The sequence below is a fragment of the Chlamydotis macqueenii genome, chromosome 21, assembly GCF_036417535.1.
Source record: "Chlamydotis macqueenii isolate bChlMac1 chromosome 21, bChlMac1.mat, whole genome shotgun sequence".
Taxonomy (NCBI): domain Eukaryota; kingdom Metazoa; phylum Chordata; class Aves; order Otidiformes; family Otididae; genus Chlamydotis; species Chlamydotis macqueenii.
In genome coordinates, this window is record NC_141576.1 from 4,930,491 (window position 1) to 4,953,021 (window position 22,531).

General features: G+C 44.6%; 1 protein-coding gene across 1 annotated transcript in view; it reads left to right on the forward strand.

Annotated features, from left to right (window-relative positions):
• Positions 1 to 19,787, forward strand: part of SPSB1 (splA/ryanodine receptor domain and SOCS box containing 1) — a 37,813-nt gene extending 18,026 nt beyond the window's left edge. Inside the window, exons 2-3 of the mRNA XM_086764687.1 lie at positions 13,165 to 13,993; positions 17,650 to 19,787. Of these exons, the coding sequence (XP_086620813.1) occupies positions 13,300 to 13,993; positions 17,650 to 17,777 (822 nt within the window). The 5' untranslated portion in view covers positions 13,165 to 13,299 and the 3' untranslated portion in view covers positions 17,778 to 19,787. The remainder of the gene's footprint in view (positions 1 to 13,164; positions 13,994 to 17,649) is intronic.
• The last annotated feature ends 2,744 nt before the right edge of the window (positions 19,788 to 22,531 follow it).

A 22,531-nucleotide genomic window follows, 5' to 3' on the forward strand; every position in this document is an offset into this window, starting at 1 on the left:
CACTTGGTGTGTACTAGGTGACTTCATTCAACTCTTTTTGGGCACAGCAACTATCCTGGAAGAAACCAAAGGACTTCTAAACCAGCACTTCCAGCTATTGTGATACCATAGTTATAATCTTAAGCCTGGAACTGACAAGCCCACCCATACTGCTTCCCCTGTCCCTTCAAACACATATCATAGGATATGTGTTCATAGGATATGCTTTCTAAAAAACTTGCTTTTAGGCAAAGGATAGCTAAAATAGGAGAGGGAGAGGACAGCACAGGATGCAGCTGAACCAGTGTCTTTGCTCTGCACCCCTGTCACCTAGGAAGGAGACAGAAGGGGAGTTTTGGAACGTGACTGCTGAGAACTTGAACATGGATTTATTTTAATGCAACTGCTGCTAGCATGAAACCGCAGTGATTAATTGTTAAATGTTTCAAGGGGGAAGCAGTGCTTTGTTACCCAAGTCTTTGTCCTAATGGCTTGTGTTGTTGGCCAATCTTGCAGTCATAGCAAAAGAGAGCTTCTGATACAGGAATGGAAACTCTGGACAGAGGTAGAAACATCACGCTTCATTTTTTCCACCCACTGCTCCCCTCCCCATCTATTGATTATCATACAAAACTAATGATTCAAGATACTTAAATGGATGTGAGGGGCGCACAGTAGGCTGTGTAGGCTGCAAACTAGTAAGTGAGTAAATAAATAAAAGCAGGGAGCTGCAAGAGCAGCTTATGGATTATGTGAGCTTCTTTAATGCAAATAACTCTGAACATAAACGTCTACTATTTAAAATTTATGGTGGCTTAGTTGGGGAGGAAATGCCTTTCTAAATGCAGCTTATCTTGGGATGTAACAGCTTCAGCGCTGGAGGGAGAAACATTAGGCAGGCATGGCAGCTTGGTGAGGTGCTTACTCTATTTTTCAAACATCAATGCTGAACAGTTTACTGCTCCACCTGCTGAATGGCTTCTGGAGGGCAGTGGTTGTCAAAATAATTGCTGCTTGCTTCTGCTCCGCTTGTGAACTAGGGCAAATGTCTGTATCATAGCGTAGTGAAACAGCTTGGGGAACAACATCATTCTGGATTAGTTCCCCGATTCAGTCTTCAGAGTGGTTGCACAGATGCTTGCATTGGTACAGCAGTGTGAGGGAGTGGGATGGGAAGGGCTGGAGGAAAATAGTAACTAATAAACTGTTAGACTGATTTTCATTGCACTGGAACAAGACCTGACCTGATAATAATCCTCTGGTCCAACCAATAACTACAGTGAAAGAAAGGGTAGACTGTCCTGCTTCTTCTGACTTAGTTTTCAACAAAAGCTTCTGAGTAGTCACTCAGCTTGAAATGCTTTTGAATGGGAAGCTAAAGCAGACCAGTGTTGTAGTTTGACTTTTATCAGGACAGGATCCTCTTCAGTCCTTTCTTGTTCCTGTTCATTTTCCTGATGCTACTCGAATCATCCTTTAACTTTGCAATTTAGGTTTTAAGGCATGGTTCAAAGGTAGACTTTCTAAGTGATTGCTTCTCTCCACTTTTTGTGAGGATGGACTGAGTAGAGCCCTGGAAGACCCGGGGACTTCTTCCGGAGTAGCCGTCTAACCTACAGGTCCTGAAGATAGCTCATCTGAGACACGTCCATGCTCGCCACATTAGCGCTTGTCTGTCTTGGACTCGATAAGCTCCTTGTACAGATAAAATGACAGCCCCATTCCCTGAAAGTCTTCATCTAAGGGCAATACTACATGGTATCTGAACAGAAGCCTCATTATAATCCTCAATTATAGAAGATTTTTTGAAAACTGGGCTGTTCTTAAAGAATGTATGGCAGTAGAGAAGCAGCTTGAAGTTGGCTGTTAGAGGACAGGGAAGTTGTAAGACAAGTACTGTTAGACAGTGTCCTTGGTAGCTGAGTCCCACAAACTAGTCTTTCAAGTGCAACTTGTTTATAAAAGTGGGGTTTTTGTTTGCAATGTGCCAAGCATAGATTTCAGCCTTACAGGGATGTGAGGCTTCTGCTGAAAGCAGTGCTTGTTTACATGCAAAGTCTCAATAACATGAGGAAAAAACAATTGAAGGCGGTTGGACAGGTACAAAGGCGTAAGAAAGGTGAGCTTCTGGACAAGGTGAATAAAGACGGTGTGTGACCTTTCTTCCTGCTGCCTATGTCGCTTACTCCTGTAGTACTCAGTCTGCAAGCAGATCATAGAGCCATGTCCTGAGTGCGTGTCAAGAACTGAGAAGTGTGAAAAGACTGTGCCTTTTGCAGGTGACTTCTGCAGTTGGTATCTCTATGCTAGCCTAGTTTTTTCACTTCGGAATAAGATCTCTTGAGACACTAGTGCCTTTTTCTTAAGGCAAAGACTGCACTGAAACAACCTGAGAGCAGCCTTCCATAGTTCTATCCCAGTCTTAATTTCAATACAAGCAAACTCCATCCCCAGAAAATGGATTCTTGATGCAAGCAATGAGGAAAAGAATCACTTATCTGGTGGATCTAGCTTGGAAATGGTACCAGGAGCTAAAAAAAATAAGACTTTGCCAAATGTGACCACCAAGGTGAGAACCTGGTGTGCAGGAAGTGTGTCTTGCTTGGTCTGGAAGACATTTGATCTGGTGCTGCTGTATTCTCTAAATGGATATCTGCGTGCTTCAGCACGCAGAGAGCTTGCTATGCTGGTGGAACACGTTGTAGCTGGAGTGCTATAGCATCCTCTAAGCCACTCAAACCAGTGCATCAGCTGTAAACAGCTTGCACTTCAGAATGGCTGTGCTGGCGACTGTGGAGCAGTCTGGGAACAGGGCTGTATGTAAGGGCATAGTAATTGCAACAACCTGCTCTCTGTCTGCAGTGGCTCTATTGTTTTGTGCCCCTGCTGTCACATCTCCCTATACTTTCCCACAGGAAGAAGGGAACTGTGTGGATTTTCCTGCTCCTAGAACACCATGTACAGGTGCTTTCTCAGCTCAGACCGAACTGCCAAACCGCTGCTGTTTTGCCATTTCCTCCAAAAGAATCTATCTGGAGTGCAGATCTATGGCTCAAGGCTGAACTTGGCACATGGGATCTTCATCAGCAGTGTGTCCCCACTGTAGCCTGTCCCCAGCTTCTGCATAAAAACCAGCCATGTCTGCAATTTATTTGTATATATTGCAAACTGGAGAGCCACGGGCAAATGATTAGGTTGCTAGCTGAGCTGACTGTCACCTGAGCATGTGACAGTCTGGCTTGTGGCACCAAGCATGACTCAGATGCTGTATTCTACCTGGAACCTGGGTTCACCAAGTCAGTCTTCTAGGTTTGTAACAGCTGCCTGTAAATACTCACCAGAATACAGAGTTTAAAGTTGCTTCTGGAAAATAGCACTTCACCAGTTGGCTAAGAACGTTTTAGAGCAGCAGGAAGTGAGAGGCGCGAAGGGGAGAGATGTAAGGAAGGTCAGTGCTGCAGCTGCAGATGTGTGATGGGAAGGGACTCGGGCTAAATTTCTCAGTGCTTGGCAAAGATGCAGAGCTGTCAGTTCAGTGTGGGATGGTAAACTCAGGGCTCCATCCTGCCTTATGGGAGAAGAGCTTTAGCTGCTGGCTTTCTGGCCTGCTCAGTCAGCTCCTGCTTGCTGTGTATACTTTATTATGACTTTTTTCAGGCCCCATGGTCAACCTAGGAACCCTCCTTATGCCATATAATGCTGCTTACTCTGCAGTGCAGGCACTGGTATGGCTGTGTGGCAGCGTTGTGCGATGTTAGGGATATGTGTTCGGGGGAAATATCTCTGTTGTACAGCTAGCATGCTGGGAAGCCAGCAAAAATTGCTTAACTCCTTTCAACATCTGTATGTTTCACTACCAGTAAATAAACTATTTCTAGCCTGGGTCTCATTGTCCTGACCTGAACACGGTTTATTTGGTCTGTACAGGCCACAGACCATGAGTAAGGGTGGAAAGAAATGAACACATCCAACAAGGAGATAAGGAGAAACTGCTGTCAGTAAGGCAGAGGTCTGGAGCAGAAGTAATTGTTTAACCTACATAGCTTTCTAATGCTGCTGTCCTTAGAATACCAGTGACAAAGCATCCTCAATATAGTTTTGGAAAAGGTACAAAATAATTGCTTTAGAGTACTGATCTAAGTAGGCTGACCATAGGAAGATGGACTAACAGTGCCTCATGCCAAGAACATGATGGCTTGCAGTGACTGAGTCTTCTAAAAAGCTGATCCCAGCTTCTTTACGGATGCAGTTTACTAGCAGTCAAGCTAGCTTCCTCTGCATCTCGAGGGAGGCAAGGTGGCATTTGTCCTTTAAGGAAGGACAGCATCTTAATCAGCATTTAATCTCCAGGCCAGCATCTCTGTTATGAAACAATCCTTTCTGCAATACACTACACAGTATGCTCAGGCATGTGGAATGGATGGAGCTCATGGGTTGTGCCAGTGGACAGAGCCATTGTGTCCGTATGGCATGCTGATCTTAGTGCTGTGCCGGTGAGGACGGGTTAGTCATGAGTGGGAGAGGCTGTGGAAGAACGCATGTTCCAGTGTTGTTCTGAAGCCTGATTAGGAAGAGAGTCTGCTACTTTAAGTACAGGGTTTGAGTGAAAAGGAGAACTGAACTCCAAATATTTGACCATTTTAAGACCTGATGCCCACCGAAGATAGCATTGCCAGAGCAGGTGAATGGCTGGAATCTGCTTCTGAGAAGCTATTTTGAAGAGCCTTGAGGAAATTTCGTGCCTGGTCTTTAATATGCAGTTGGCATCCATATGACCTCATACAGAGCTGTAAAGAGTCTAATGACCTTTCTGAGACATCCACTGCACTTACTCTGTGAGGAAAACCAGCCTGAGTTCAATTTTTTTCATTTAAAGAAATATCTTAGTTTCTTTGTAACCAAAATTGCCATTTGTAACTAGCCTTTAACAGGAGAGAAGATCTCTGGCAGGACCTTGTGTAACTTTTGTCTGAGTTGCTGCTGTTATTACAAGCACTTTGCAAAGTAACCTTTCTTTTGTTGTTGCGTAGTATTTTCTGCTAGATTACACAGCACTGCAGTTAACTGGAACTGGAGAGGTAGGTGGACAGTGGAAACTTGAACAAGTTGTTGTTTTCTAGTAAGTGGCTTAGATGAGGATGGGTGGTTGTTGTTACTTTAGGTTTTCGTTTACTCAGATGTGCTGCTCTGAGTAACTTCAGTGCTTTGCTTTGGAGAACCAGACGCTCCATACCTGGTGTAACGAGGGCATGCTACCTTCATCATACTGCCTTTCAGCATTGCAAAAATAGCTACAAAACTTCTGCAGAAACCGCCTGAATCATCCCAAGGAGAGGAGTGTTAGAGTGCTGTGTTCATACAAACAAGCTGATTCTTAGCGGTTACAAGTCCTAGCAGTACTGTATGATGACGTGCTCTTGGTTTCCTTGGACAGGAGCCTCTTCTGGTATGTCTCAGGGTGGGCATGCTTATGCGAGCTGCCTCATGTACAGAAGAACAGAGATCTTGGTGTCTGCTTAGGAGATGAATGTTTGCTTAGCTAGGGAGCTTGTTAACTTTGTAGTCTAGCTAAATCAAGTATTGCTAAATACTAAATGCCTTGGTCTCTCCATCCCTGGCATATCTGGAGTACAGTTACTTGTCAGAGCCCTCTCACTCTGGAGGATTTTAGTTTTTGCTGTTTGCTGGGACACATGCCATCTTGCTTAATTCTTTCTTGCCCAGCCTCTTGTGATGTCAGAGTGACTGCAGTTTCACTTTCTGTGGAGGCCACACAGCCCTGCGAACAGCTAAACCGGCTGAGCCAAACTGCTTCTGCTCTTCAGTAGGTGGGGCTGAGGAAGTTGCCCCTGTGGCAACCTTCTCAGTGTAGAGCAAGGTAGCACTGAGGCTGCCAGCGCTGCCAAAACCAGCGCTATGCAATGAGAGTTGCCTGCCCGGCCCTGATCTAAGCAAAATTGCAACACTCCGAAACCAGTTCAAACCACCTTGTTAGTGCAATTGTTCCTGTCATCTGTTCTGTAACTGCTTGGTCTCTAACACAGCGCTGGAGAACTTCTTCAACAGCACGGGTGAGCTTACTCTTTTCCCAAGGTTTGATCAGTGTTTAGAGGGGTGGGAAGGGTGCTAAAGCCAGAATGGCATTGAAGTGTTTGCATCAGTGCTGGATGGGTGTCACAGCCTCCCTGTGACCAGTTTCTGCAGCAGGCAGAAATACACAGTTCGAGTAAGGTGGTAGGTTTTTTTTTTATGCTAAGAATTAATGCTGAGTAAAATTGAGTGTCCTGGTTCTTTGGGGCTAAAGTTTGAATGCTGTTTGAGGCATGTGAGTTCTTCTCTCTCCACCCCATTTAAGATGTTTTATAACATTGCTGATCCATCTTAGCTTTCAGCTTGGTTTTACAGTAGGTCTATGTGATCAAGGGATCTGTTCTTCTCAGCACCACCAAGGGAGGAAGGGGAAAACTTCTGGTGTTGAAGCGGTTTCTAGAGATCACATAAAAGAAGGGCTAGCACTCTGAAGGGTCTTTGCGAGGGGGTTTCTGACATACTAGTTATGCACATATCCAAAGGATATGGAACAGGTTGCCCAGAGAGGTGGTGGATGCCCCATCCCTGGAAACGTTCAAGGCCAGGTTGGACGGGGCTCTGAGCAACCTGATCCAGTTGGAGATGTCCCTGCTTCTTGCAGGGGGGTGGGACTGGATGACCTTTGAAGGTCCCTTCCAACCCAAACCATTCTATGATTCTATGATTAGAGGTGACCTCAGGTAAGCTGCTGCTAGCAGGTTAGTCAGCCAGCTAGAAGTAGCGTAGCTCCTTTGTCTATTGGCTTGTGGGGTGAACATTCAGCCCAAGAAAATGGACTAAGTTGACAATGTTTTCCTAGTAAAATTATGGAAATCTGAGGAAAACTACAGTGGGTTTTTCAGTCTCCCTTATTAGTGTTGTCTGGGATCCTTTAGTTTGGCTTCCCAAAGCAGTAAGCAAGTAAATGACCATGTGCAGAATACATATTTTCTTTCCTTCTCCTGAGGTGTTTTCCAGACTGGAAATCTTTAGGGTAGGGCTCTGATTATTGTCTGTAGAGCACCCAGGGTATGCTAGGTGTTCAAAGGTCTGGCCTCTTGTCTGTACAAGGACACTCAATAATGATTATGGGGGGGGGGATAGAACCACAGTAAACTGACTTGAAGAAAAAGTAAAACTGGATCAGAAATCAAGGAATTTCAGAACCTTCATGTGTTCTTGCAGTTGATGTTCCGGACAGATGTCCTGCAGGTATTGAGCTGCAGAGCATGGGAGGACCTATGGATTTTCTGAACTACAGTTATCAAGTTTGTGCTCCTCCTTTCTGGTAAAGTTTGTAACTGAAGTTTGACAGTTTTCCAGTTTGCCAGTATTCAGCCTCAAGAAAACAGACGTTTTCAGTGGCTGAGAGCCTCACAGGTGCTTAACTGCAGGCATCTTCCAGTAAGCTTCTTGGGTTTGTTTTTTTTTTCTTTATTTTTGAGGATACTTCTGGGCTCTGGATTTTTCAGTTGTGAACCACTGATGCTGTACTACGCCTCTGACAGCACTTTGCCAGCTCAGGATTTGTGTTGCTTAATGGGACCGGCAGGGATAGTGACTCTTGAATGGCTAGTCCTAATACTTTGCGTTCTGTGCAGATGTTGGACCGGGACTTTGAGGGCTCTTCCTGCTGTGCAAGTTGCTTCCCAATGGCGATGAAAAATCTGCACAGCAGCCTGTTAAAATTCCTATGTCACTTTGAGATGTAGGTACCTGAAATAACCTCCCACTACATGATAAAACTTGCATGGGAACAGCCTTTCGGCCTCAGATAAAACCATGAGGGCATCTTGGGTGAGTAGTATTTGGCTGAAGTTCACTGTATCAATAGCTTGGATTGCATTTCCAGTGTGTGTTCAGATGAGGTGAATGTGTTTGAATGCCAGCACAGGTAGGAATGAGGTGAACTGTCTGGGAGCAATAAGGAGCGTTGTTTTCCATGTGGATGACTTTTTTTTTTTTTTTTTTTTTAATCTAGCTGTGGGAATTGTTTAAGGGGTGCTGTTTAGCTTCCTTTGCAAGGTGTTCCTTGGGTTTTGGGAGACACTAGGGAAGGAATTGAAACCAAGATTTACTTAGTTGATTCATACTGGGGAACAAAATATTCTGCTGTGGATAGTTGAGACTGCTACCTGCGTGACATCTGCCTAGCTGGGTTCTTGGCTGCGTTTTGAGGTTCACTGCAAGCTGAAGGGGGTAAATGTGGCCATGGGCACAGAGTATGGCGCTGGTGGTGTACGTGTCATTTTGGTGAACTAAGAGATGACTACATCAGCTGGAGAGCTCTGTGGTAGGCAGTTATTTTGTCATTACCTAAACAGAAGATGGACACCAACTCTGCTCTACGTTCTCTTCTTTGCAGAGCTGTGTTCTCCCCATTTGGCAGCAGGGACACTGACACTTTCCATTGAAATGTCTTTACTGTCTGCAGTTGTTTTGAAACCTGGCGAATCTTTCTAGTATGGCAAATTGCCTACTTGTTCTGAACAGCTAAACTGAGAGGAGATGTAATTCTCACTGAAAATAGCAGTGAAAATTTTTCTGAGACACTCTTATAATTATGTTCCAGAGCTTTTAAGCCTAGAAGGTTAACGAGAAAACTGCTAATAGCATGGGAGCAGAAAAGAGCATCATGGGGATGAGCTTATGTTTATAAACCAGAGCAGAATTGCAGCAAGCCTGAGCTGTTGATATGGTAGATAAAAGCACTTTCAGTACTTACGTTTATACTTAAACCTGTAGCAGTTCAAAGGTTGTGAAGTAGGTAATTCCCTAGCATATCTGTTCATTTATGGCTGGCTGTGTCTTATACCAAGCTGTCCAGGGCACTCATCCATTTATTTATGAGGGAAAGCTTTTATGTATCTGTCCTGCTGAGGGAAAGTGCCTGTATTGTCTTGTGCATGAAGAGGCTTTTCCTGTTCAAAAAGGAGGGCATAATTGTGCTTCCTGACCGTAGGGCAAGGTGCCACTCTGCAGTTCTAGACCGGGCTTGTGCCAGGAACAGTGGAGCCAGCTCTGAGTAGGATCATTGCCTTGCCCTCATGAGGAGCCATGTTGCGCTTGAGTCTTGGCATACGGTACTCAGGATCTGACCTGCTCTCACTCTAACTGACCCCTTTGTTCCAATCTTTTTTTCTGTCTTTCCCCCTTTCTCTTATTTATTCTGGCCATTGTCCTTCATCTAGTGTTAGTAGCCTGCCTGGGAAAAGAGTCATAACTAATGCAAATGATGAGTGGTGCTTGTGTTGGGGAAAGGCTGCTTTCTCCGGGGAGCAGGCAGCGAGATGGTATCCTATCCCATGTGTTTTAGAAGTCCCTGTTTTTTTCAGTGTGGTGATTCCCTTTCTGGTGCAGCAGCCTTGAGAGAAATATGATGAAGCTTATCTTGGCAAAAGGCAAAAAGCCATAATGAATGAGGCATTGGTTTGCTAAAGAAGAGCACAGAATTGTGTTTTCTTACTTCTCATGAGCATTTTATGCTTGAAATCAATCTGCACCTATACTCCTGCAGTTTGTTTTGTTTTGGTTCTTGCTTCCTAGGCAGTGCTCTCACATGTACTGTACAGCTCTCGGGAAATATCTACCTCTCCTTCTGCCAAAGTTTTTTGTTCCTTTATCCTAACCAAAGTTCCAACAGCTGGATTTGCCTGTAGACTGCCAAGTGTGCTTTAGCCAGTGCCTTGTTGACAGCGTTTATCCATGTACTGTAGGCCTTGGGAATGCCAGGTCATTCATCTGGTTCTTTCTGTGGAACACCGCGTGATTTGGTTCTGTCTCTGCAGCCTGATGGTCTTTATCCCAGGCTGAGCAAATGATTTACTTTGAAACTTAAAAAAAAAAAAAATTGGTTTTGGTCAGTATTAGTGTGCCTTTCCCAGGGAAGACAGCTGTTGGGGTGACTTCACAAATCTCTTCATAACAGAGTTGGAGTCAGCTTTGAGATCTAAAACTGAGAAGCCAAGTACACAGGCATATGAGGGCTTAAACACAGGGCGGTGGGATGATTGGGAGGAGCTACTGTTAAACCCTTGAACGACTGCATGCGGTACATGTCCTCGGTTGAAAAAGGTAGATCCAGCAGCGTACTAGGTGGGTTTGTAGGATTTCTTGCAATGTTGTGACACAGTCTCTGGAAGACAGTTACAACGGTGTACTTGAACTTGTACACCAGCAGCTCGTGTCTGTATCAGCTTGTTCTTGGGATCCCTTGGTTCTAGATATTGCTGTTCCTTAGGCTTACAGAGCGAGGGAGCCTGTGCCCTTAGAGGGTGGGAGTGCCTGTGTGCCATGAAAATACGTGGGCACAAGCACTTGAGCTGTGGGGCAGAACAACTACACATGCTGGGGAGGGTGATGCACTGGTGTCCAGTGACTGCCATCCCTCAGTTTGTGTTCAACTTATTTTCAACTGTTGACCAGCTGGCTTGCATAATTCAGGATTTCTTTTGATATCGTGGATGGTACTTAATTAACTTGCACGATGTCTTGGTTATCTTATTGGCTGGTAATGCGATTGGACCTTTGTTTAAATGGCAGTTAAGGAACCATCTTCTGTTGTCAGTGCCGTACATCTGAGATCTCTGAATAGTTTGAAATGGCTGTACTGCTGCCTAGTAATGTGTGTTCAGATGTGACTTTTAAAGAACCTTGGGCATTTTTCTCTCCATACTTGAAAAAAAGGAGGGAAGGAAAACAAAAGTAGTCTTGTCTCTTTTTACTGAACAGCTACAAGATTTGAGCTCACTGTTCTAATGGCATACCCTGGACCAGTAGTAGAAGCATGTGGGGAAGCTGGTGGGTTGATCTCCAACCCAGGGCATACATGAGCCTTCCCTGTCACCTTCTAGCTGAAGCCTTGCTGCTGGTGTCCAGTAAACTTATTTTTAAACCACATCTGATTCACGCTCTATTTTCTACGCCAGATGAGGTCCTTGGTTGTGAGTAAGTGTTGTGACTGTAGCTGGCAGGAGCCCTGCATGATTGCCTCACTTCAGGAAACATTAAAATAACACTTTTTTTTTTCTTAGAAAGCTAGTTTGCTCCCCTCCCACTTCTAATTCTCCTAATAGCTGCCCCCAGTTTGGCAGCTCTCTTAGAGGGTTGTTTGTGTTGCCGAGTGAGAGCAGAGACACTTTGGTGGATGCAGTGCTGGAGGAGAGGTACGCAAAGTGAGCTATTATCTCTGGCCAAGCTGGCTTAAACTTTTTAGAGGTTTCTCTGAAATTTGGAAGGAAAACTGCTAAACTGTGAGAAGGATCTTGCTTCTCCCCCTGTACTTTGCATCTGAAGCTGGGGATTTTTTTCCTCTTGGGGAAAAAAAGAAGCTGCCCCAACTGAAGCTGCTTGTTTTAGACAAACCACCCAGCAGGTTTATCTGCTCTCTTGACCACAGTAATTCAGTGGGGCCCATAGTACCAATAGCTGCTGGAATGGATGTCCCTGAGGCTGGACCCAGCAGGTTTTGTCTGCTGTTTTGGACTTGCAGTCAGACCTCTGAGGTACTTAGCAAAGCTTTAGTGGGATTGAAGAGAATGATCTCCTCAAACCTGTCTCAGTGGCTGCTCGCTGCTTTGCTGGCTGATCTGTTGAAGGTTTGTAACTCTCCAGATGGAGAAGCTTTCACTTTTATTGCCTGTCTCCTACCTTGTTTGATCACTGCTACGGGGAGATTTTGTGTTCAATGCTTCATTCCTCTTTTGGAACTGTTTGTGCTGAGGGAAGAAAATTATTTATGGCTGGATAACAACAACAGGCAATACCTGTGTATGCCTTTGCAGTATGTAGCCTTTACTCTAGGGGATGCCTACGTCCTAGAGGTTCCCCAAAAACTTTCATTTACAACTGCCAGCAAAAAAAAAAAGGAAGGCTGGAATTTAGTTGTCTTCATCGAATGTCTGTCAGATCTGGAGCACTGCAAAGGAAGTACTGGAGCACCAGCTAGGAGAACACGAAGTGCTAATTTGGTTTGTTACACAAATAAGCTGGTTTGGAACCTGGAAAAACATTGCACATACTGGGCCTGTTTATAGTGTCTGTTCTACTTGCCAGTCTGTGATCCTCTTCTTGAGCTAGAACGCAAATCTGTTCCTCCTGAAGTACAGCCTGCTTTCATTTCCCCGTAGTGGAAGCTATACTTAGGAATGGTTTGCATTCTGAAGGCTAGCTCCAGCCTCTCTAGAGCAGCAGAGGGAGAAGTTCATTCAGTAATGCCACTCTTCGCTGCTAGGGACAGTTCAGACAACTGCTCCACAAAGCTTTAATCCATGTAAAGCAATCCCTCACTGCCGGTCAGCTCTAGTGTGTTACTACAGGGTCTGAAGACAATGCAATTGTAAACTCAGATCTGTCTTAAAAATTGACTAAAGCCGTTTGGACTCTGTTTCTGAGTATTAAATGCCTTGTGTGTTTTGGCTCTATTGTGGATTGCTGTAGAGGTGGCTTTGGCAGGAGAAATAGTTCTCCATGGTGGTTGGAAGGAGCTGGAGCAGTGAACACGAGTGGGCAGCCTGGGCCTTCACTGGGATGTTGTGCTCAGCCTGACCCTGCAGTATGAACTAGGGCTGGGAGACCAAGCAAAAGCATGCTTATACAAGACGCTGGTTTCCATCTTCCTACCAACTGAAGACAATCAGGAAAAATTGTCTTAAGCATTACTGTGTACCAGATTCTGAGTCTTCTGCGTTGAATAAGCTTTCTTGAATTTTCCAGTCTGGACAACATAGAGGTGATCATGATGTAAAAGCAAGGTTTGCTGGAGGCAGCTAAATACAGATGTGCTCTCAAGGTTTAGTGATGCGGTAATAAGGAGCAGTGCATTCACTGTAAAGAGAAGATGAGCTCTGGTAGCTAAACCTGTACCTTTTTTAGAAAAAGAAGCAGAAATTCAAGTGCTGTTCTGAAGGGGGCATTACACACCTAGCACCTATTTATGCACTATCTCCGCTATGCAGGGTGTACTGCATAAGTAGCACACATTGTTCTTCCTTGCTGGTGGAAGGGAAGGGCAAGTCATCAGGATGAACAGATATGAACTATGCGCTATAAATGTTGCATGTAAGGCTGTATGTACTAATGTTTAACTCGTTTTTTGTTTTTCTTTCCATCCACTAGGCAATACTGACTGGTGCACATCTTGACAAGGTCTCCTAGCAACCTTTTCTATAGGGCCGAATGACAGCAGGAGCAGCTGGATAAATCGATGAGCTTGCCTTGGGAGCCTATATATAGGCAAAATCAGAACACACGATGGGTCAGAAGGTCACAGGTGGGATAAAGACTGTGGATATGAGGGACCCTGTATACAGACCATTGAAACAGGAGCTCCAAGGACTCGACTACAGCAAACCCACACGTCTGGACTTGCTGCTGGACATGCCTCCGGTATCATATGAAGTCCAGTTATTGCATTCATGGAACAATGACGATCGCTCGCTGAATGTATTTGTGAAAGAGGATGACAAACTCATATTTCACCGGCATCCGGTGGCTCAGAGTACAGACGCCATCAGAGGCAAAGTGGGATATACACGAGGATTGCACGTGTGGCAGATCACGTGGGCAATGAGGCAGCGAGGCACGCATGCTGTGGTCGGCGTGGCAACAGCAGACGCCCCTTTGCATTCAGTAGGGTACACAACGCTCGTAGGAAATAACCATGAATCTTGGGGGTGGGACCTTGGGCGCAATAGACTGTACCACGATGGCAAGAACCAGCCAAGCAAAACCTATCCTGCCTTCTTAGAACCAGATGAGACTTTCATTGTGCCAGACTCCTTCCTGGTGGTTCTGGACATGGATGATGGGACATTGAGCTTCATCGTAGATGGGCAATACATGGGTGTTGCATTTCGGGGACTCAAAGGAAAAAAGCTATATCCAGTGGTAAGCGCAGTGTGGGGGCACTGTGAAATACGGATGCGCTACTTGAATGGACTTGACCGTAAGTATGACTCCCTATATATCTTTTAGCAGTACAGATCTGTGTGCTACTTAAGTGCAGGCTTATTAGCCCATCCTGGGGAGAGTTTTGATGTTTCTAGAGAGGTGAGGATTTCCTGACAGCAGTAGGATTGCTGCGTGCAGCTCTGAATCATTAATGGCTAATTCAAAAAGTTCGTCTGGCTGTACACGTGTACTGTTACCAAGGTGCTGCAGGGAGCAGGCAGGGTTTGGGGAGGTAGTATGGTGGAAGAATGTGATGCCAGTTGCCCACCTAGAGATTACAAAGCTTTATATATTGCTCCCAAAGCATCAGCAGGAATGTCCTTCTGACCATTGCATTATTGGCAGTGTGATCCTAGTGTCTCTTTACAGGAAACAATCTCTGAGGGACAGTCCCTTTCCTTAAATGGCTAATGAAGGGATTTTTAAAATCCCTTGCAGGCAAGAGTGGGAAGATCTGTCCCTATCTAAAGAAACAGGAATGTCTCTTCTTTCAAAAAAGTAGCCCACTTCAGTGCTTCTTTGGAGGCAGGGTGTGCACCCTTCTAGTGTGGGGCTGGATATTGTAGCCAGCCCAAGCTGCATGCCAGGCCTTTTACTAATAGGGATATCAATCTCCAGCTAAGCTTAGGAACAAATTTTGCTGTCCAAATGTGCTAAAGTCTGTTATCTCTCATAGTCAGAAGTTCCCAGTGGGCCAGACTGTGACTCAGTCCTCTGGGTAGGGTGGAGGAGAGAGGTGAAGGAAGTGGATTAAAATGTGGATTTATGTTGTTAGTGAAATAAATCTGGCAGTATTGATATGAAAAGAGTAGTGTTTCCCCTGCATTCCAGAACAGTGTCTGCCCAAAGGCTGTAACATACTGGATTCTTATATTTCTGCTTAGAACATGTTCTAATAATGGACCAGCAAGGGCAAACCGCTGGCAGTGGTGACATGAGGTACAACAAAGCTGACACTGGGCACCAGAAGCACTGAGCTGTCAGAACAACTAGGAGAGCCTTGCAAAGGGATAGGAGCAAAATCCACAAGCATTTTGAGAAATACACTTCAACCCAGCAAGACCAAATAGAGGGCGCTTGGCAGAGCACTTTCTCACCAGAAGAAAGAAACCTAGCTTATTCTGCCACAACAGCTTACAGAATGGCAGCAGCTCCAATAACCAGGTTTTTCTGGAGATTCAAAGCCAAAATCTGCAGCTCCCCTCAAAGCCAGCAAGTCTGTGGAGTTGTTGGCACAGAACTGCACTCAGCAAGGAAACGGCCACCTCCAGTATTGGACTGGGTTCTCATGTGCTCTCAGCATAGGAGTGAATTGCGGGCATGAGGCCAGGAATGACAGGACGCTGTTTTGGCACAGATAGATAGAAGGTGTCTGGCTCTCACCACTTCTGAGCATTCAATAGCAACACTGTCCAGTGATCATAGCGCTTGTGAATGGAAGGAGGTCAGATCTGTGCGTGCTTTCTCTTTTGGTCTGGAGGTCTCCTGGCAGACTGGGTTATCAGTGCAAACTAGATGAGGACAAAGTTCTTGTTCTCTTAATCTCTGTGGGAAGAAGATCCTCTCCTTTTAAGGCCATTCAACTGGAATGTATTTGTTATGTTAATGTCTATAGGCTTTGAAGGTCAGGGTCCCTTGTCCTTTGGGATGCTGGCTAGAAAATGCCTCTGTCCCAGCTATCTCCATGTGGAGCAGGAGGAACTGGGACAGACGTTGAATACAGCATATTTGTACCCCAGTGGTTTAAGAATTAAGTACCTTGCGAAGCACCAAAGGAGTGCTGCTAGTAATGGGCTTCTCCGGCAGTGTCGCAGCCAGAGCAGTGCGGTCCAGCTGTAGACGGGTCCCTGCAGAAGAGGCAGCGTGGATCCTGAAGTCAGTCATGAGCAGGCAGGACCAGCAGCACCTTGGGCCATGTCTGGACTTGTGGCACAGAACATGTGTGATGAATGGGCTTGGGAAGTGACAGCACTGCCCTGACAGATCTGTTTGCTCCCCACCCAGCTGTAAGTGTAAAAGAGGCATGCATAGAGAGTTATGATTCCTCAGGAATAAGTAATGCTTGAAGCACTGGGAGAACTCTGGAGAACTGCTAGAAAAAACATTCCACTGCAGCTTCCCCTGGAGCAGGTAACAGCTTGTGATGCATAGCAGGGAAGGAGAGGGGGGAAACAGGGCATTAGTTCAGCTCTGGCTGCGAACTTGAGGAGACAGACCAATTCAAGCATGCATTTCCTGACTTTGTTACCAAGTCTCTTCTCAGCTAACACTCTCCTTCTCACAGACTTTTTGCCAAAAGCGAGATTAAAAATTAGCTTTCTCTACTTCTCATTGGAAGTGTTTTCTACTTGGAGCAAAATGACTGTTTACTTTTTCCAAAGTAGAATCAGGAGTGGCCTGATGAGGGGCTACTGACAACTCTTCTGTTTGAGCTCTTAATGTTAGGTGTTACCTTTGAACCTAGAAGGAAGTGACTTGTATCCACCTTATTGATGGAATGATTTCTGATTTAAAAAAAAAAATCCAGTAACATGACCATGCTCAGAAAACCTAAGCTGTCCCTGTGTCTCCAGCTGTTTAAAACAGTCAAATTAATTTGGCTTGTAGAAGTGGAAGCTAGAGCTGTTGGCATCTATCAAGGTTCCTGAAACTGCAGCTTCTCAGCCAAACTTTTCCATTCCTATGGATGTTTTTAGGTGTCTGTGTACAGCCAATGATGTAAAGGAAGCTTTGTCATGGTGCATGCTGAGCCCTCAGGCTAGTAGAAGGATGTCCAGTTATCTGCTTCATTTGGGAGGTCTTTGTGTTAGCCCTCTCTTGGGGGAGGAGAAACCCCTTAGGCTTGAGCAGCAAACCGTGTAAAGGTGAGCTTTGACAGACTCAGCAACAGAAACTGTGAGAAACTAATCTGTATTTTCCTGTGGTGCAGTTGTGATAACTCTGGCTTTGACCTTAGTCCCTTGTATGTTGTGAAGGGCTCTCAGCACCAAAGGGCCCTATACGCCATTCTAGAAAAGCGAGAGTTATCTTGTTCAGTGTTTATAAGTACAGGATGCAAAAATGATAGCCCAAGGCTTGTGTCTTTCCCAGGTTTGATACAGGAGGGAATCCTCTCATGGGAAATGTCACAGTACAAGTAGTGACATGAAGCTTTGACAGATGGCTTTGTTTCTCATGGGAAGTACGTAGTACAAATGAAGGGGTTGACAGCTGTTATCCTACTGTACAAGAAACAAGTTAGGGTACTTTCTGGATACCCAGATGACATGGTGCTGCCAAACTGTTTGCTGTACTCTTTTACTTCAGTGAATCTCTCAAAGGTTTTCGGATACTGCAATAAGAGGCGCAAGCTTGAAGATATGTTCTGACTTTAACGAATGGTATTGCAGAGGGGGAACTTCCATTAGGAGATTCCAGTAATTTTTTGTTCGCATACGTGTATGGCTTTAACCCTTGCAGAAACATCGTGCTCTGCCTGTGTATTTGAGGAGCTGACGTTGCTGATTTGTGAATGCTGAATGGCTTGGGTCCTGCAGACATGCCAGGCATTCACTTTTCTTGCTCAATCTTTTCTGGGGGATTTTTACAACTAGCAAAATGAATGTGTAACTTGTGAGTTGGGATGTTAATGTCTTGGGTCTCTTTTCCCAGCTGAACCACTGCCTTTGATGGACTTGTGTCGGCGAGCTGTGAGGCTTGCTCTGGGCAAGGAAAGACTGAATGAGATCCCTACACTGCCACTGCCAGCCTCCCTCAAGAGTTACCTGCTCTACCAATGACCTTCATGTTCAAGGACAGAGAGTTGGAACCAAGGCAAAATACTGGAGCTGACCTGCTGGGCAATGGGTTCTCCACCCTCATGTCATCGCTACTGTTGGAACTCATCAGCCAAAGTATTCCTGCCACTGCTCAAGTCTCCATGTGCCCTTATTGGCAAGCCATCAAGTAATCCTTGTTTCACAACTGAGTGTTTTGTTCTTTGGAATCACTTTCCCAGCACACTAAAAAAAAAAAAAAGAAATTACAGAAGCTCTGTGCTTCCCTGCTTTTCCTGAGAAAAGACTGTACTGCATCCTTTGGGTTGTAGACCCTAGGAGTGAATGATTTTTCTGTTGGGGGAAAGGAAGGTGTTAAGAGTAGAAATATTAAGACCAGGTCCTAAGAATGGAAAGGCATGGGGTGGCCAGCAGAGTTGGGAAGAGTCTGGAATACCAAGAAGAATTAATTGCTGAGTGTTTAGAAACAAAAAAGCAAACAACAACAAAAACCCCACCCTCAAACCCTGAAACACGTAACCCAAGAACCCTTCCACCAGTACAATTCTTAATGTGGAGAAGGTGGTTATGTCACTGATGTCTGTATCTCTGCTAGGACTTCTCACCATGTTCTAATGTTTTCACAGTGAATCCTGCTTTCCTGTTTATCACCATTGCTTTCTTGGTTCTCCTGCTTCATTGTCTGTTCTGCCTCTTCTTAGTGGGTTTGACTCGATTGAGCAGTCATACCATGCCTTCACCTGCCCTTTTCTTGACTTAAAACTGCAGGTTTCAGTCCAGGATCGGGGGTTCGTTGCTGATGTGGGTATAGGGAAGAGACAAACTTCTCCTGCAATAGGGTGAGATGGGCTGTATGAGCTGAGATTTATTACACAGCTATATGTCCTGCCATCTTAGGTCCGCTTTCTGTATAGCCTGTTCCATGTTAAGGCTTTGGAGGAACATACTACTGTGTTTCTCTAATGGCTCTGCCAGGGAATTATCATCTTATCTAAGCTGCTTAAAGTCCTTCAAACCAGGCTTTTGTTCTGTCATACTGTCAGCATAATCTCCACTTAACTATGCAGCAGGGATAGTTCTCTTGCTTGGGGGTGGGAAGTTGTCCCAGAGAAGGTAGTAGCAGTGTGGCTGCAGAAGTACCATCAGCAGATGAGATATCCAGAAGGTGACTGCTGCGGAATGTAACTTCTGAGACTGGAACAGAGGCCGGTGGGGTGATCTTCAGGTACAGCAAGAAGAAACTGAACCTCTCCGAGGCTCGGGCTGGGGGACAGGAGAGGACTGCAATAAACAGGACAAACAATTCAGGCAAAATCAGCACATCCCAAATAGATTATCACCTCAGTAGCCACGTAAAGAGGATGACACTCCTTTATTAGCGGGAGCTGCTCTCTTGACCTATCCACAGGTTACTATGCTGCCTTTCCGGGGTTATTTTGCACATTTCTTTGTCTTGAAAAATGTTTGTGTGGTTGGTTTTGGTTTTGTTTTTTTTTTTTTGCTCTTGAGTTACCCCTTCAGTTCTGTGTAGGTACAAATGAGTTTAGTTGTTGAAAATGTTAATATATATATTTGTGGTGTATGTATAAGAACATGTTTTAAACAGCTGCTGTAGGGTACCTTTTTTAAAATAAACTACTTGCATAGTATATTTTTTAAAAGCACAGAATTGGTGCCAAGACTGGGTGGGGTGTGATGTGCCCCTTTTTTAATCTAATATTATATGATTTTTTTTATTAACGTAGGGGTTTGTACTAGTTTCTGTTACAGGGTGGGACACAATAACATTCAGTATGTATGGAGCCCTACTTGGTTGCCTTCAACTTGAACCAGTGTCTTCCAGAACTCCAGGGAAGCAGCTGTGTTCTCCCTACTTCTAATGCTCTTTGTGCTCCCTTGTTTCCATCTCTTCTCACTTCACCAGTACATTGCTTTGTACAGTTTGAAATTCTGAATTTCTATTTTATGACTGTAGATAATACTCAGTTACCTAATAAACTTTATTAAATATTACTTGATGCTGGTTTTATTTGCATGAAATAATCAGAGTTCTTTATATCTAGTTTCTACATGAATGGAGAGCTTATTCCCAAGAAGCCAGCCCAAAAAAAGGTAAAGCAAGAAATGTTGTGGCCTTGGAAGAATAACAAAAAAAAAAAAGCCAGAGATGCCAGAAAGCTGGCATCTTAAAGATGTGTACAGGTGGAGGGCAAGCTGCAGCTATTGGTACAGGGTGGCAGGGTGTGGTAACCTGAGATTTTAGTGCTGAAAAAAAGCTATTCCAGATGGAGCTGAGTACAATCTGTGATGAGACAGCAGCCTTGCTTTCCTAATTTAACTTGTTTACAACTGAGTTACTGCACCATACTCCTTTTTCTTCAAATAACCTCAGTAGATCAGGGCTCTGGTTAGCTTGCCAAACTTGACGCGTTGTGCACGCTTGCAAATTTCATTCCTAGATTACAACAAACAACTTGCCTTTTTCTTCCAGATGAGAAGCTTATGAAAACAAGCCACTAACCTATTGTTTTATGTGGATACCTGACTGTGTTCTTTCTTAGGAAGGGAGGTGGTGAACAGAAGAAAGTAAAATAAAATGGTGAGGACTCAAAGGATGCCTAGCCACTAGAAGAGGACAGTTAATTATAGAAGGTGCTGTGGCAGGTGAAGCTGCGTGTTGGGAGAGTCATTTTTGTACCATGTGTGCTTGAAAAATGGCTGATTGAAATCCATCTGTCCTGGGTAACTTCAGGTTGTGAATTTGATTTAGCTCAAGCCATTTGGTACTAGTTTTCAGCCACTCCCTACCCACTGCTGTAAGTTGCTCTGTTTTGATATATTTTGAGATCTGTTTGCACAAGAGGCATCATTCCTGGGCTGTGAGGAGATAGGGATTATATTCTTTGTGGAGTACAAACTGTTTTCTTGCTGGTTGTGCACTTCCAAATTGTGCAATACAGAGGTGCTCTTGAATTGTATCAGCTCTTAGGTTAAGCCTCTCCAACTGCCTGAAGTGAGATGGCTTGCAACTTTTGTCTATTATGACAAAGGCTTTAATTCCCCCTCTTGTCCACACAGTTCTCTCTTTCCTGCAGCTACCAATTTGTGTGTGGAAACCAACTGATTTAATCACTTCACGCAAATGCTACAACATGTGTGTGTCAACCAAAGCAGAGAGGTATGCTTATGAACTGCCTTATAAGGGTACTGGTGAAGGAGAGCTTTAAGAAAAAAAAAAAAAAAGCAAGTTGTTTCTTTCTTTGTCTCCAGTCAGAGCAAGTTCTGTTTGTTTTTTTTTTTTTTCTTTATTTTGGGTATCTACATGTTGTTTGTTTTTTTCCCCACATGTAGAAGGTAACTGCTTGTAGATCCTAAGCCTGACTATCCAGCTTATTCAATAATAATTTTGTTTTGCTGCAGGTAGTTCAGTGAAATGCTTATCTGCCTGTATGTGAGCAAGGCCAGCTTCCCCTTACCTTTCAGTGCAAGGATGCCTCTGCATTGCTGGAAGCATGGCGGGAGGGGTTCTGGGAGGAGCAGCGGGCTGGGGAGGGTGCAGAAGGTGGGGTGGGTGCAGAAGACTGAGAAATTAGTTCATGCTCGGCGCCAGACACCCAAACAGGCTTGTGTTCCAGCTGCATGGAATATTTGAAACAAATGACCTGCTCGGGGCTGGGAGTTTGCAGTGTTTATGTACAGTGCCATAGCAACAGTGGAGGAAGTCATGAGATGGGGATTGGACCTGGTGGAATCAACAAATGATATCACAGAGTAGCAAACACTAATGAATCAATGGCTCTCTGCTTCCCCTGCTATTGCCTGCATTCAAGCACTGGCATGCGACAGGCAGATCTGCTCCTTTCTGAGTAGCATTAAAAACTGCAAGTCCGGCTTCTATCACGGCCTCCTTGAAAACCAACCCTGTTGCCCTGGCCAGCATCTCATCTTCTTGCTGTTGGTGATTAATGTTTTGTGCACATTGAACTGTTCCTACACTTTATAGGAGGCTTCTGGCCTCGATAGTTTGCCTGCTGTTGCCTTGTTGGTGATAGAGAAGTGCTCTGGCAATTCTGCAGAGAATCTTGGTGTCCTGATGCTCTAGACAAGCAGTAAAGTAGCTGTTGTATCCTCCTGGATGTTGAGGCTTTGGTGAAAGGAATTTGAGCCTACAAAAGTGTGCAAGAGAGGAAGTGTTCAGTGGAGCAGTTCAGTAGCTGATAATGAAGTATGTCATACTACTTCAGCAGTCTTGTCACAAATCCTTTCGAAAGGAAAGCCTGTCTGGGCTCTAGGTTACACTTTTGTACAGCAAATGTCCCTACTGTAGGTCATGCTCAAAGCTATGATAATGTCAAGACAGAAAAATTTGGGGGGCAGGGAGGACAGTTGCCAATTCTCTCCTTTATCTGCAGAACTTATTTATTTCTGAGCTCAACCACCTTCCTTGCTGGACCCTAGACATCAGTCTGTACCTGTCAAGTCCACAACCAGTACCAGCACAAGGCAATTTTCCCTTTCCTTGTGTCTGAGATGTGCAAATTTAGAAAGATATGCATCGTACTTTTAAGAGCTTACGTTGGCAGTCATACCTTCTCTCCTGCATAATATAAGACAATTATGAAAAACAGTTCCTAGCATACTCCCACACTTCTCTCCAGTATGCTTCTATGCAGAGTTAATGCTGTTGATCTCATGCCAAAGACTTAAGTTGCATTTGACTGTCATTTGACTGTATTTCCTTCTCCATAGTGATTTAT